General features: G+C 38.1%; 2 protein-coding genes across 2 annotated transcripts in view; one reads left to right on the top strand and one right to left on the bottom strand.

Moving 5' to 3' along the window:
* Nucleotides 1-1,785, top strand: part of JAG1 (jagged 1) — a 34,752-nt gene extending 32,967 nt beyond the window's left edge. Inside the window, exon 26 of the mRNA XM_010000189.1 lies at nucleotides 211-1,785. Coding sequence (XP_009998491.1) covers nucleotides 211-668 — 458 coding nt within the window. The 3' untranslated portion in view covers nucleotides 669-1,785. The remainder of the gene's footprint in view (nucleotides 1-210) is intronic.
* Nucleotides 1,786-10,817: 9,032 nt separating this feature from the next.
* The window catches only part of SLX4IP (SLX4 interacting protein), a 45,160-nt gene continuing 42,156 nt past the window's right edge, over nucleotides 10,818-13,821 (bottom strand). Inside the window, exons 6-7 of the mRNA XM_010000175.1 lie at nucleotides 12,584-12,693; nucleotides 10,818-11,637 (exon numbers count right to left, since the gene is read on the bottom strand). Of these exons, the coding sequence (XP_009998477.1) occupies nucleotides 10,818-11,637; nucleotides 12,584-12,693 (930 nt within the window). The remainder of the gene's footprint in view (nucleotides 11,638-12,583; nucleotides 12,694-13,821) is intronic.

The raw sequence follows: 13,821 nt of genomic DNA, 5'->3' as shown, positions 1-13,821 counted from the left end.
AAGAAATTTTCCACCAGGGCCACCAGGCAGTACTATAGAGACCTAAAGTCAATTTAGACACCCCTTATTCTAAAAGAGCCTGGATTGTCCTTAACGTTACCATCTGGACCCCAGAGCAAAAATAAGAACTGAGACTTGTTTTCCTTATAGAAAGGCTGGACTGGAACACTTGGTTTGCAGCAGGGTTAACTGGTCTCATCTCTCTTCCAGATTTCTTGGTGCCGTTACTGAGCTCGGTCCTAACAGTAGCCTGGATCTGTTGTCTGGTAACTGTGTTTTATTGGTGCATCCAAAAGCGCAGAAAGCAGAGCAGCCACACTCACACAGCGTCTGATGACAACACTACCAACAACGTGAGGGAGCAGCTGAATCAGATCAAAAACCCCATTGAGAAACATGGAGCAAATACTGTCCCGATCAAAGACTACGAAAACAAGAACTCCAAAATTGCCAAAATAAGGACACACAATTCAGAGGTGGAGGAAGACGACATGGACAAACACCAGCAGAAGGCCCGATTTGCCAAGCAGCCAGTGTACACATTGGTAGACAGAGATGAAAAGCCCCCCAACAGCACACCTACAAAACACCCGAACTGGACAAATAAACAGGACAACAGAGACTTGGAAAGTGCACAAAGCCTAAATCGAATGGAGTACATTGTATAGCAGACAGTGGGGTGCTGCCATGCAGGGCCTTTAAATACCATTATAAAGGCACTCAAGAGCTTGTAGTTCTTAAACTGTTGTGTAATATTTGAGTCTAAGGCTATTATTTACTTAGAATCCCTGTGTTAATTTAAGTTTTGACAAGCTGGCTTACACTGGCAATGATAGTTGCTGTGGTTGGCTGGAATACCAAGTGCTGCATTTCACATCTATGCAAAACTAGTCAAAAGTGCCCTCGTGTAAATTCAGCTGTAGCTGATACATCATGGAAACGTTTCATAAGGTATCACATAGCCTTATTACTCTTCCTTAGTGTTAATTTTTTTTTTTTCTGCCAGATGTCCCGATTTATACAGTTTCTTTAGAATAATACATTTTATTTATATTTATTGAATTTGAGTTTTTTGTATATTGGTTTTATGGTGACGTACAACTAGTTCTGTATTTGAAAGTGCCTTTGCAGCTCGGAACCACAGCAACTATCACAAATAAGTTTATTATTTATTTTTTTATTGTATTTTTGTTGGGGGTGGGTGGGGGGAACTTGTCAGCAGTTGCTGGTAAATGAAGAATTTAAAGAGGAAAATGTGTCAAAAATAGAAGTTTGTATAGATATGTAAATAATTCTTTTTTATTAATCACTGTGTATATTTGATTTATTAACTTAATAATCAAGAGCCTTAAAATATCATTCCTTTTTATTTATATGTATGTGTTTAGAGTTGAAGGTTTTTGATAGCATCATAAGCTTGTGGCTTCTCTATTTTGAATTTATTTTCTTGTTACATGTTGCCTATATGCCAAAACTAAGGTGTTCTAAAATAGTTTATTTTTAATAGGATGGGCTTTCATGCCTTGATGCTGGTTTTTGTACAATGTCAAAAGTTTGAAACACCTTCCATAGTATCACTTAAAGACTATTTGTAAGTACTGACTGAGGCAGTTTAGGTAATTAGACTAGAAGAATTTTTTTGCTGCTTTAGACTTGAAAAACGAGTGACAGGCAGATAATCTGCTAAGAAGCAGTTTAAGGGAACAAAATTGAGCTATTACTTTTTGTAGATGAAATGTGAGTGGTTGCATGTAATTAAAATATCAAATTAGCGTGTGAAGTTGGAAACACAGCAATCTTATTTTGTAAATTCTGATTATTTTTTTTTTCTCACCATGAATATGTAATACTGAACCACTTGTAGATTTGACTTTTTTTGTAATCTACTGCATTTAGGGAGTATTCTAATAAGCTAGTTGTTGAATACTTGAACAGTAGAATGTCCAGTAAGATCACTGTGTAGGTTTGCCATAGATTACACTGCCCGCCTTAACAAGTGAGGAAATCAAAGTGCTATTACGACGTTTAAGATCAAAAGGCTTATAAACATAGTAATCTCGGTGGTTAACCATTGAGATCCTGAAGATACCTTGTATTGTGATATTAGTGTTATATGAAAATGCATCTTTGATGTGTTGTTCCTGGCAATAAATCTTGAAAAGTAATATTTATTAAATTTTTTGTATGAAAACATAAAAGAGCGTGGAGATTATTGAGCTCGGAGCCACTCCTGACTAGGCAGTAGTGGAGAAACAGGGGCAGGTGTCGGCTTACGTTTCCAGACCTGCTGCTGATTTTGGTGGAGTCAGTTCTTGTCAAATTATTATTACATGTTCCTCTGGCTCCCAATCAGATCAAAGAGCTTTGAAAGCAGCATGTCCCTTCTTCTGGGTGTCTTTTGGCTTGTGTCCCTCTGTGTACTTCTAACAGGATGACAATGTGACTGGAATTGTGCAACATGTCTCCTTTGCATGGGCCAATGAGCTATATACCTACCACCAGATAGTAACCAAATCTAAGTAGCTAGGCAAGATACAAACTGCTGAGCTGGATGGGAAAGGATCCATAGATTTTACTGATTCCTAATGGGCAAAAAGTGCTTTGTAAAGCAGAAAATAAAAGGTTAAAATATTCATCAACAGCTTTTAATGCTTAACTAATGCAGCCATCCCCAGCTAGGAGGGGCTGCGTGTGGTGGCATGGGTTGGCTGTCTTACTGTGTGTTTCTCTTTAGCATGCTTTCCTGATGAATCTGCAACTTTGTTCTGGTAAGGGGTTGGGAGAAATCTGAAGGAACAATTAACTGTGTAACAAACTCAATTGAAAAATAATATAAAATAGGGTCAGGCTGCTGCTAGTCTTTCTTCTGAAACCAGCACACTGCAAGATTAGGCCTTTCCATCTGTGTTTTGGTTGTTGTAAATGCAGATACTTTATATAAGGATTGTTGTGATATGAATACAATGAACACTTCATCTGATAGTGAGACATGCTCCATTCTGTACCTGCTTTACAGTGATCTAAAAAAAAAATCTATAAAATCTATTTAGTGTTACTTTTTATTTCAAACGCCCTTTAAAAGGAGATTTGTAACTTGCCTCTGCACTGCCTTGACATGGGGACTGCTCTCACTCTTCACACTCACATGCCACATAACTTAAGTACTGGAGAATCATTAGTTTGCTGCCTGGGAAGTCAACATGATCAGCTTCATCTGAACATTTCAATAATTCCCCATCAAAAAAATCCCATAACTATTTATTTCCCTTTGCTCCCTGACTTCTACAATCTATAATAAAACGAATGTCATATCAGAAAACACTGCTTAGAGATAATATAATTTTCCACCTGCCTCAGAAGCACAAAGGCTATTAACTGAATGCTTTTCTGTACTTCTAATACTGAAATAACCCTTTTCCTGAGGGATACTGTTCACATAGGTCTCAAATTCAACAATGCAGAAATGAACCACCCCTTCTAAATGTCTGAAACAGTTATACTTTAATTTGTCAAAAGAAAGATAAATTACCTTTTTTAAGGAAAACAATAATTTTTTAAAAAATAAGCTTTGCTAGTCCTGGGAGCATCTATTTGACAGGCTACTTTGAAACCTAGTGAGGCAAACTAATTACAGACAGCAAGAGAGTGATAAAGCTGTTGAGATCTCTGAAGACTCATTGTAAAGAAAAACTTGGGTTCCTCAAGCTTCAAGACTTGTCAAAGCTCTGAGCACAATATCTGTGTCTGTCTTTCCAGCCTTTCCTGTGCTACATGCTGCCATACTGACCACACAGAGGTTTTGTCACTGCAGAGTTTCTCCATACACAACCTGTTTTCCCATAGAACTCATTTCATCACTATCTCATAGTGACATCAAATTAGAGCCACTCGAGTTGTACAAGGGGAGGGAAGAGGATTCTGTGAAATTGCTATAATGATATTTTTAAATTGTATCCTCATATCTCAGTGGTAGCTTCAAAATTTACATGAGTGAATTAAAAACAAAACCAGCCTTCCAAAGGCCAGAACTACTACCAAGCTGGGGTTGCTGTATTGGGTGTCTTCCATTGTCATGAAAATAAACAAACATGAAGTTTAAAGCTTTCCTATTAAAATAGCAAGGAACATTTTTTTTTTGTGGAAATTATACTTTGCCACTTCACAGGTTACTACTCTAGGAAGATATGTTCTGTTTAGTGAGGATACATTTCCTGCTGCTGGTGTGTATTTGTTCTTTGGATCCTTGTTCATTAAGAACTGAAAATTGTGTGCTTCCTGAGCTGCCATTTAATCACAGGAACTTTAAAACAGAACAAAATGAGCCCACTCACCGCCCTCTGCTTTGCAGTACCCACAGCTGATTGAACCTGTCAAATCTGGGTTTGGTCCAGCTCAAGCTGAACACAGCCACATCAAAGCCTCTGCACCTCCGCACAGAAAGGACCCATCTTACGTAGAGGGAAGTTGCAACAAGGTGCTGATGGTGCATGTTACATCAGCCCCAATGCCAATATATTCATGTCACTGGGGGAAAGAGCCTTGGGAACTGCTCCTTCTGCATTGCTAATAGGAGCAAGAGACAGCCAGGTAGTGCTTGTGCATCTGCAGCCTCCCAAGTGAGTAACATGAACCAGCTCAGGGCCTAAACGTGAGCATCCTCAAGCAATTCTGCTGATGAAGCAGTTTTCCTTCCCACCGACACAAAGCTTGTTCTTACACCAGCTGACACACAGCAAGAGTTAATAGTATCTTATCAGCTCTCTGCCAAGCTAGAAAATGCACATGGCTACACTCTACATTGCTTCTTGCAGACCACAGGATTTCGCTGCTCCAGCCATGGAGCTGAAGCTGGCCTGGCGTCTTCAGCCACCCAGGGGCCCAGGTCAACACTCCAACCCTTTACAGAGTCCCTCTGCAACAAGTCACAAGGCAGAGGCTTAATGTTTTTTATTAGTGTACACAAAGATGAGAAGTTCTGACAAGGGAAGTACCAAATTCAGCCTTTTCCTCCCCAGAAGATTGAAGTGATTGCATAAGCTCCCCCTCCCCTTCTAAATGGAGCAAGAATATTTAACCATATTGAAGATTTTTTCAACTTCTTCTTTTTCAGTACTGACACCGGTGGCCATCATGATTACTGCTTCCCAGTGCATACAGAGTTTGCTTTTAAAGGGTAGCTATTGTTGCCAAAAGAGGAAAAAACTAGTAAAATAGCAATGATTAATTCCAGTTTCTGGAAGTGAGGAGATGGAAAGCAGTGAAGGTTCTGTACGGTCTGTTGGCCATCAGCTGGAGGTTCAACAGATGGCTTCCCTAGCACTAGGGCAGCACTGGAGCCTTGTGCTATCAGACAGGGCATCTGAGCTCCAGCCCACATTTTCCAGTGAGCACCTTCTCTGTGATGTGCTAATTGTTTCAACCAGTTTCTCTACAGGGGGGAGAAGTAAATCTCTATTATCTTAATTCTAAGACTATGAGATCATATTAGTATTAATACTAATACTAAAAAGGGGCATGCCCATTGCTAGAATCAGAGCTCAAGATACTTTAAAAAAGAAAAAATCTGATGCATAAATCGAAAAGACAATTATTCTGGCAGCAAATACAGCAGGTATGGAGCTAGGTATTACCAGCTCCTACCAATGAGATACTACTGTGTCTCAGGTGTATTAAAGGATCTAACTTTGACAGAATGGGAGCAAGTCAGTCAAATTCTCATTCAAAAAGGGTGAACTGTCAGCTCTCGAACCAATTCCCAGCCATGGAATAATTCAAATGGGTAGTTAAGGAGGTAGGAGGGTGGCTGTTAATTCCCTGGACAATTTCCAGGTTACAGCTGAAACGCCTTGTGACACTACATCATTTTCAGAACTCCTTTACAATTTCTCAGTGTAACCAACACCACACAAACAAACAGGCTCTGCATAAAAATGTCAACTTACTGCTGCTGTGGAAAGGATGAGCTACCAGGGTTTCATTTTAATTAAAAATGTATTTTTTAAAAAATAATATAAATAAAAGGTGAAGAAGATGGGAGAACTGCGTTCAAAAATACTTGAAACAAGCTGACGAAAGAATCTGCAGTATAAGTTCCCTAAACAGCTTGCTTCACCTTGAAGAAATTGCTTACCCTCAGTGCTGCCCCAACTGTCAAAATATGCATATTCATACCGCTCCCAGGGTCAGCTGCAGAATGCTTTGATATCCCTTTGATGAAAGGCTTGGTGTGCTGCTGTTCCCCCATCCCACATCTTTTTTGCACAGAGGTTTGCATGCTTGTTAATGCTCATTAGAGAAGAAAAAAACAGAAAGCAAAGAAGCAAGGAGTGGCTTTTATTAAAGCTAATTTCTGAGGCCAACCCACACTTCCCACTGCTAGCTAAGAGACTCTCAATATTAACAACTCTGTTTGCTCAAGCTGCATTAGAGTGCTTTAACACAGTATTAAACCTTTTATTAGATACTGATAAAGTGAGGAGATAACTACTCATAACATGCCATCAGAGAGAGTTTAACTACATTTTACATCTCTCTTATTTCAATTGAAACAAAAAATATTTCCTCCATCTTCTTCCTTAAAAAGGATCCATTTTCCAGTCAAAAGCCAATGAGATGTTGTTATAAAAATGTCAATTAAAACAGCCAAGGTGACCCATGCGCAGAGCAGCAAGAGGGAAGGAAGTTCACACTAACAAAATAAACACCTTTCAGAAGGCTACTTTCACCTCACTTGGCTAAAACCTTCTGTAGCCAGGAAAGTTTTGGTTATTAACATTTTCCTTTTTTAAAAAATAAAACCAAACAACAGGTGCTCTTGAAATGATGCATGTCAAGTCTAAGAGAGAAATGCAGCCACACAACTAATAACACACTCACTCTAGACCCTGATATGCAGAACTACAACTGGACAGATAATATCACAACTAGCACAAAGCTTATTACTCAGAATAACTCCTGAGACAGTTAAAACCATCCCACCAATCAACACTGGGCAAGAGAGATTTTCCATCAGTCTGCTTCCTCTCTAGAAATAAATATGCAAAAGGCTGGTCTAGCTTTTGATGTGTGTTTGAACACAAAGGTCCACTAAACAAATATTTTTTAAATGCTTTGATGTAAAGAATAATGGAAGCAATAGTCTGCACACATTAGAAAGTGTTTGGCTAGGAAAGGACTGTTTCACTATCAGCAAACAGCACAGACCAAATTAACCAGATGATTCATTAAAAAAAACCCAAACACAACACCAGCACCAAAGCTGTCAGACAGTTATTTCTCTTTCAGACAAAAGTATTTTTCAATGTGAGCTCTTCAGCCAGTCTCAGATCTACACATATTTCAGTAGAGTTCAAAGAAGCTCTGAAAATTAAAAAAAAAAACCCCAAAGTAGCAAGCAAACACAAAAGAAAAAAAAATAATGAAATAAATTGTTTCTGTGCTTCAATGGCAGTTTCAGAACACAAAAGAGCCTTAAATATTTATTACTTTTAACAGAAGGATATGCCAGTGCTGCTCAGAAGCAAACTGGTAATAGAACACCACAGCCAAGACTTGCAAACTGGTAGTTTTACTCTAGCTCAGTTTCCAGCTTTTTGGTTTTTTTTTTGTTGTTGTTTTTGTTTGTCTTTGAAATGACGTTTTTTTAAAATTCCTAAACCTCTGTTAGGAAACCAGGTTTGTGGTTCAAGAGCCTGTCAGCCCACACCTCTGCCAGTCATCTGGGTGCAGGTGGATTGCAGATAAAGAAAAATGCAAAGACTAAGAAGACAACCTTGGGCTCAATGTACAGAGCTAGAGGAGGCACATTGTAACCACACAGCCTGGATGTCACAGCAGCATGTAAAGTGCTCATAAGGTTTCCAAAAGGGAAACTTTCACAATAGTCCTGCTTTTCTGAACAGACAAAAGCAAGAATAGCTTTGAGCAGCGACTCCATCTAGAAACCCAGAAATGACCACAAATTCAAAGCTTTTTCCCTGAATAACAGCATTTCTGAGAGGATCCAAGAGACTTTTTTGAGTAACTCACCTCGAAATACGCAGCTACAAAGAGATGAGGAACATAACAAGTCAGTAATTACAGTAAGAACGATGCAAATATACACCTTTGAGAAAGTCCACTTGAATTTGTTGTGACTCTGTAGGCTTCAGCACCTTTAATTGATCTAGCCCTTCACTGTTCTGTTCCCATGCTATCAGTGTGGTGATGGAAAAAGGCATTTTAAGTAACATAACAAAATATCCTAAAGAAAAAAACAAGTGTCCATAGCTACACAGACAATGGTTTAATCTACCCAAGCTCCCTATAAATGTATGACATTCATTTGTAATGGTGCATGCAGGGATGTTATTCAGTTAAGGTTAAATATTAATTATAATTATAAGGTTGAACTATATATAACAACCAATAGGATGATACAAACTGTATGTGGTTTGCCCTGTGGTTTCTAATACTTAAGTTAAACAGAATAGGAGACAAAAGAGACAAAAAGGAGGGAAGCTTCAGAATCCAAAACTGTTAGCAGAAACAGTTTGGAGTGTACTTGCTCAAGGCCATCCAGAATTTTTACTGACCGATATAATTGGTGTGCTCAACAGTTTGCAAAATCAAGCATAAGGTCTTTTTCCTAACCAGAGGGAAATGAAGTATGTTAAGTGATTTTATAAACACAACATGGGTCTGTTAATGCATAATCCTCTAAACCTCTCCTATAGGTATCTGTCAGAATCAGGAACACTGTCACAAAGATCCAAGGAAAAGCAAGGTAGAAATGATGGAAATCTAAAGTTGCAGTCTGTAATATATGCTTATACCATTCTTTATGAGTTTATTTACTGTAAGAACTTTGAGAAGCCACCCAGAAAATCTATGCTAACACTTTAATATAAACTATCAAATTATTCCACTTTAATTACTCTTTTTTTTTCAGATAAATCAGAGACTGGTTTGGGCTGGAAGGGACCTTAAAGATCATATATTTCCAACCCCCCTGCCTTGGGCAGAGACACCTCTCACTAGACCAGGTTGTTCCAGGCCCTATCTAACCTCACCTTGAACACTTCCAGGGATGGGGCAGCCACAGCTTCCCTGGGCAACCTGTGTCAGTGTCTCAGCACCCCCACAGTAAAGAATTTATTCCTAATGTCTCATCTAAATCTATCTACTTTCAGCTTAAAACCATTACTTCTTGACCTACCACTACCCATCCTTGTAAAAAGTATGCTTTTTATTATTAAATAATAACATTCATTACTTCTAAATATTTATTCTGTTTCTATTTTAATAATAATTAATTTTTATTATTTGAATATTTAATTAAATGTCTTCAAACCTCCTTTAAGCTCATCAAAAAGGTGTTTTTTACTCCCTTCCTGGCCCAGTATCTCAAGTCCATACAAAAGACAACATTAAACATACCTCAGGCTATTCTTCCTCCAAACTCAGGTCCATTTGCGGTCTTGGTTTTGCTGTCACTTGGAAAGACCATTTTGCAGAGCCTGAAGATTAGTAAGCATTAGCAATCTCATTGCAAACACTGTGACAAAAATCACTCAGGCTGAAATACAAAAAGAGAAAATGTCTTCTAACAGGCACTTGCTACATGCAGAATCTTTCTCATTTATAGCAAAAGTAGAAACTATTTATAGCAGAAAGATCCTGTTGAATTGACAGTGTCTTGCTGTCAATTGCCAAGTTACTAACTCTCAAAAGTACCTGCATTACACTACCAACTCTAATGCAGATGGGTGTGAATCTTCCTCTGTAGCTACATGAGGATATCCAGTCAGTAAAATTTTTCTCAATCGCTTCACACAAAATGTCTCTGGTCACAATGATTTGCAGAGAATGATGAAATAAAATTTCTTATAATTTTATTTTAAACATTTTTAAAAGATAAGTATGGAATAAAAAGTTGCATTTCCTCAGAGTATTAGCATACAAGTTACAAAAGTCGTATTAAAAAGCCCTGTGTGGTTAAAAATTACCTCTATCTTAAAATAAGAACTTGGGTATTGCTAACACATGAAGAACAGTCCTTGCACACAAACAAGGCCTGATTTTGAAACATGAATGCATGAAGAAGTGTATGTATGTTTATGTATGAACTTTCCCCAATAGTAATCCGTGCTTGCACATCCAGGTGACTGCATGTATAAAGCTAATCTTCCTTCTCCCGAAGACCTTGATCACTTGTATCCACAACATAGGTAAGAAATAAATGTTTGTACCAAACCTGCACAAGCAGAAATTGAAGTTATTTTGAAACCCAAGTGAAAAGGTGGGCCTGGAATTATCAGCATCATTAAATCCTGAATGAAGATTTATTTTAAATAAGCTCAATTCTCCTTACTGTTGTAAAGATCATGTGAATAAACCATAAACTTCCTGACACAGAGAAATAATTAATTTTACTAAAATAAACTCTGTTCTGAAACAAGCAAAACACTAACTGCAGCTGCTAACAGATCAAGTGGTTTTAACTTTTGCTGTCATCAGCTAATATGACTTTTTAACAGTAATAAAACATACACAGATCTAAAATTTTGCTTAGTAAATATTATTTCATAAGAGACTTTTCTCTCTACAAAGACTACAACTGGTTTGTACAATATTAATGTCTACTTTCTAAAGACTTAACAGAATTATCTCTATTATAGTTCCAAACGAGTTAGAAACTTAGTTAACTGAATTTTCTTTAAAGAGTTTTATCTAATTTTGACTTTTTCATTATTTTTAATTGCTTCCTACTTTTTGCATATGTTTTCTAAAGACAAATGGGTCTGTCCAGCCATGCCATCACAGTAGTATTTTGGATTTTATGACTTCTTAAGCCTTCGCAGTTTTAATTTCCTGAGACCATTTTCAGCTTCTTGTTTTCTTTTTTGGCTAAGCTTCACCAAAGACACAGGCTGCAGTTCTAAACAAGATGATGGCATCACAGGCAATTCTTCAGCAGTTGTGCTTGGCTCATTTTGTTTTGTCTGCACTATGTTGTTCCTCTCAGAAAGAGGCTTGGAGAGTTTTTTTTCCAAAGTTAGTGACTCCTCATCAGACACAGTCTTTACCATGTCTTGCTTAGAAAACAACCTGGAATTCAGTGGGGTCTTCTTCTCCAGGAATAGACCTGAACAATCATCATCAAGCTTACTCATTTTGGTATTGCTAGAAATTGAAGAAGTCCCTTCTTCAGAGGATATTTTTTTCAAGTGCTCTAACTTTTCTTCTGCATCACAGCTCTTTTGCTGAGCCTGTGTTTTCATCACTTTCCGACTTTGTTTTGGACCTAACAGTGCTGACTCAGAGCTACAAGGGGGGTTCTCGCTTAGAAGACTCATCTTCAACTGCTCCACACAGTGAGGTTTTTGCTGGCTGCTAACATTATCCGGCTGTCTCTGATTAACATAGTGTTCCAGCTCTAAACCAGGAAGCTCCAAGTTGCTCTCAGCTGTATTTATGCAGTCCTTTAGCAGTCCTGTACTCCTACATTTCACTTCAGATTGAGGACTGAAAGCAGTTTGACAGTCCTTCTTTCTGTTCCCTGTCTGTGAGTCCACTGAGCCAAGAGCCACTTCCTTGCAGTCCTTGCTGATTTGAGGTTTACTTGTGCTACTTTTACTTGTTTTTGTCCTTTTCACACTGCAATAAAAAAAATAATTTTGTTTTTAAATTTTAAAAAAAGATACTTCACTGCCTCAATCTGCCCTTACAAACTCTGAAACACCACTAGGGCAACCCCCTTTTTATATGTGGAAAAAAAAAAGTGTACACCATCTTGACAAGCAGTAATGCTTGTCTGCTGTGGATAATATCAAGCGTTATCCGTCTGATTTTCCGCTGCACTAGGGGAACCCTATTTATTAATGACTAAGCCATGAAGGAGTTCACATTCTATTCCAAGAGGCAGAACTGGATTCATTACAGATGTTAAAGGTCAACACGGCATAAGCATATTGAATTCCTTCCCAAACTGGCTAGATAAAATAGTATTTCATAAGTGCCTAAATGATTTCAAACCATTCCCATATACTCACATGCATAATGCACATCTAAAGAATAGAGGGGGGCAGGCGGGGAGAGGCCTCGTGTGCGTCTCTGTGTGAGAGTTCCTAATCTCTATTTTAGAATGTTCCTCTGGAATTTTTCCCAGGACATTTCAAAGCATTACTTTAAAGTTAACCACTACTCATCTAGTATCAAGCCCGTTCATCTGGGAAGGACTTAGGTAATGCAAGTAGATGATATTCTAAAAGGAGTTATATAGGAAAATGGGATCACAAGGGACCAGATGGAGTGTCAATACGTAAACACTCCTCGGCAGCATGTCACGTACAAATCTAGACTTCACACAGACTGTGAAATGAACTTTGGCTCAGAGCTTCATTCAAGGAAAAAAAAGACCCTATTTTGATTCTGCCTAGCACTAAGTGAGATATCTATGTGGGTTGTAATAGCTTTTTTCACACCATACAAAACAACAACAATAATTTTATATTATTTGAAGTTCTATTACATAACCTAGATTCTATTTACCCAAATTTTACCAGATTATAAATCTAACCCCTTAGAAAGAATAAGGATATACATTTCTTTCAAGATGTCTTGCTTTATTTGTTCATTCAGACTCATCTTAAGCTTCTTGTTCTCGGCAGATTCAGTAAAATATTCAGATGTCCCATTGGAAAGTTCTTCTTTCTGCTCCAAAAGAAACACAGGTTTAAACCATGACACATCAAGCTATGATTATTCAACATAAAACTCCAGCTCTAATACCAAGACTTACATATGTTCTTTATTATTTTGATCTGAGCAGTCTTAAGAGAAACAGAATTATTTTCAAGCTTTTAATATTTGGGAGTCTAGTCAGTTCCCTCCCCTTTCAGACTCCCAACGATCATATTTCATATGCTAAAATATACCACAAACAAACAAGACTGTAATGTAAAGGATTTAGCTTTCCAAACCATCTGAGGAAACTTTTGGCAAATATTTGACATCATTGTGGCTCAAACTGTGACAAATGCCAGGAATCTCTCTTGCAGACAGGGACATGTTTGTCAGTTTTTTTCTCTGAAGAGACTGACTGGCGCAGCAGTCTATACACTTATTCTCAGAAGAATACCTGTAATTTTCCATACTTCCAAATAATCTGCAGAGTGTCCTTTGCTCATTTAAGGCCACAAGGGTTAAAACTTTTAAGACTAACATTCAAATTCTTGCAGATTGTAGTGGTTGGCTACTACAGGACAACATGGGAATTCTTTCTAGTCTCAGCTAACAGCAGCACCATGGTTTTATATAATATGAGTTTGGGGCTAAAGGGAGGAAAGGAAAATGCTCTTTTTCTTCAAGCTGTGAGCATTTCCTTTCACAATGAAACAATCTCAATGAGAGAAGGGCCATTTGCTGACTTCACTATGTACTTCAAAAAAAGTATTATCTCTGAGGCTATGGAGAGAAAAAAAAAATAAATGTGGCAAATAAGAAGAGAAGAGGCTTTGTGCATTTTTATTTTTTTTTAATAGCATTTTTCTTCACCAGTCTGCATGCTGCAGCTTCTGCTTGGGGCACATGAAATGTTGGGAGTGCTTATTTATTCCCTTTCTTGCTCGGTACTGTGAAGCCAGCACACTGGAGCCAGGCAATACAAAAGAACTGAAGAAAGCAAAGACAGACTGTGGAGGCACAAGGCCAAAGTGTGTTCATGACCGCTGCCTATAACACCCCACAAGATCCTGTCACTTACAGGGGGTTTAAGTCCTGCCTGTTTTTATTTCTGTTTTAAAGGAGAGGGGGTAAACCTCACCACTCTTTCCAGAAGAA

This window comes from Chaetura pelagica, unplaced genomic scaffold (genome assembly GCF_000747805.2).
Source record: "Chaetura pelagica isolate M959 unplaced genomic scaffold, ChaPel_1.0 scaffold336, whole genome shotgun sequence".
NCBI classification, from domain to species: Eukaryota; Metazoa; Chordata; class Aves; order Apodiformes; family Apodidae; genus Chaetura; species Chaetura pelagica.
Note: the sequence above shows the minus strand (reverse complement) of the source record. Positions and strands in the feature narration are given on the sequence as shown.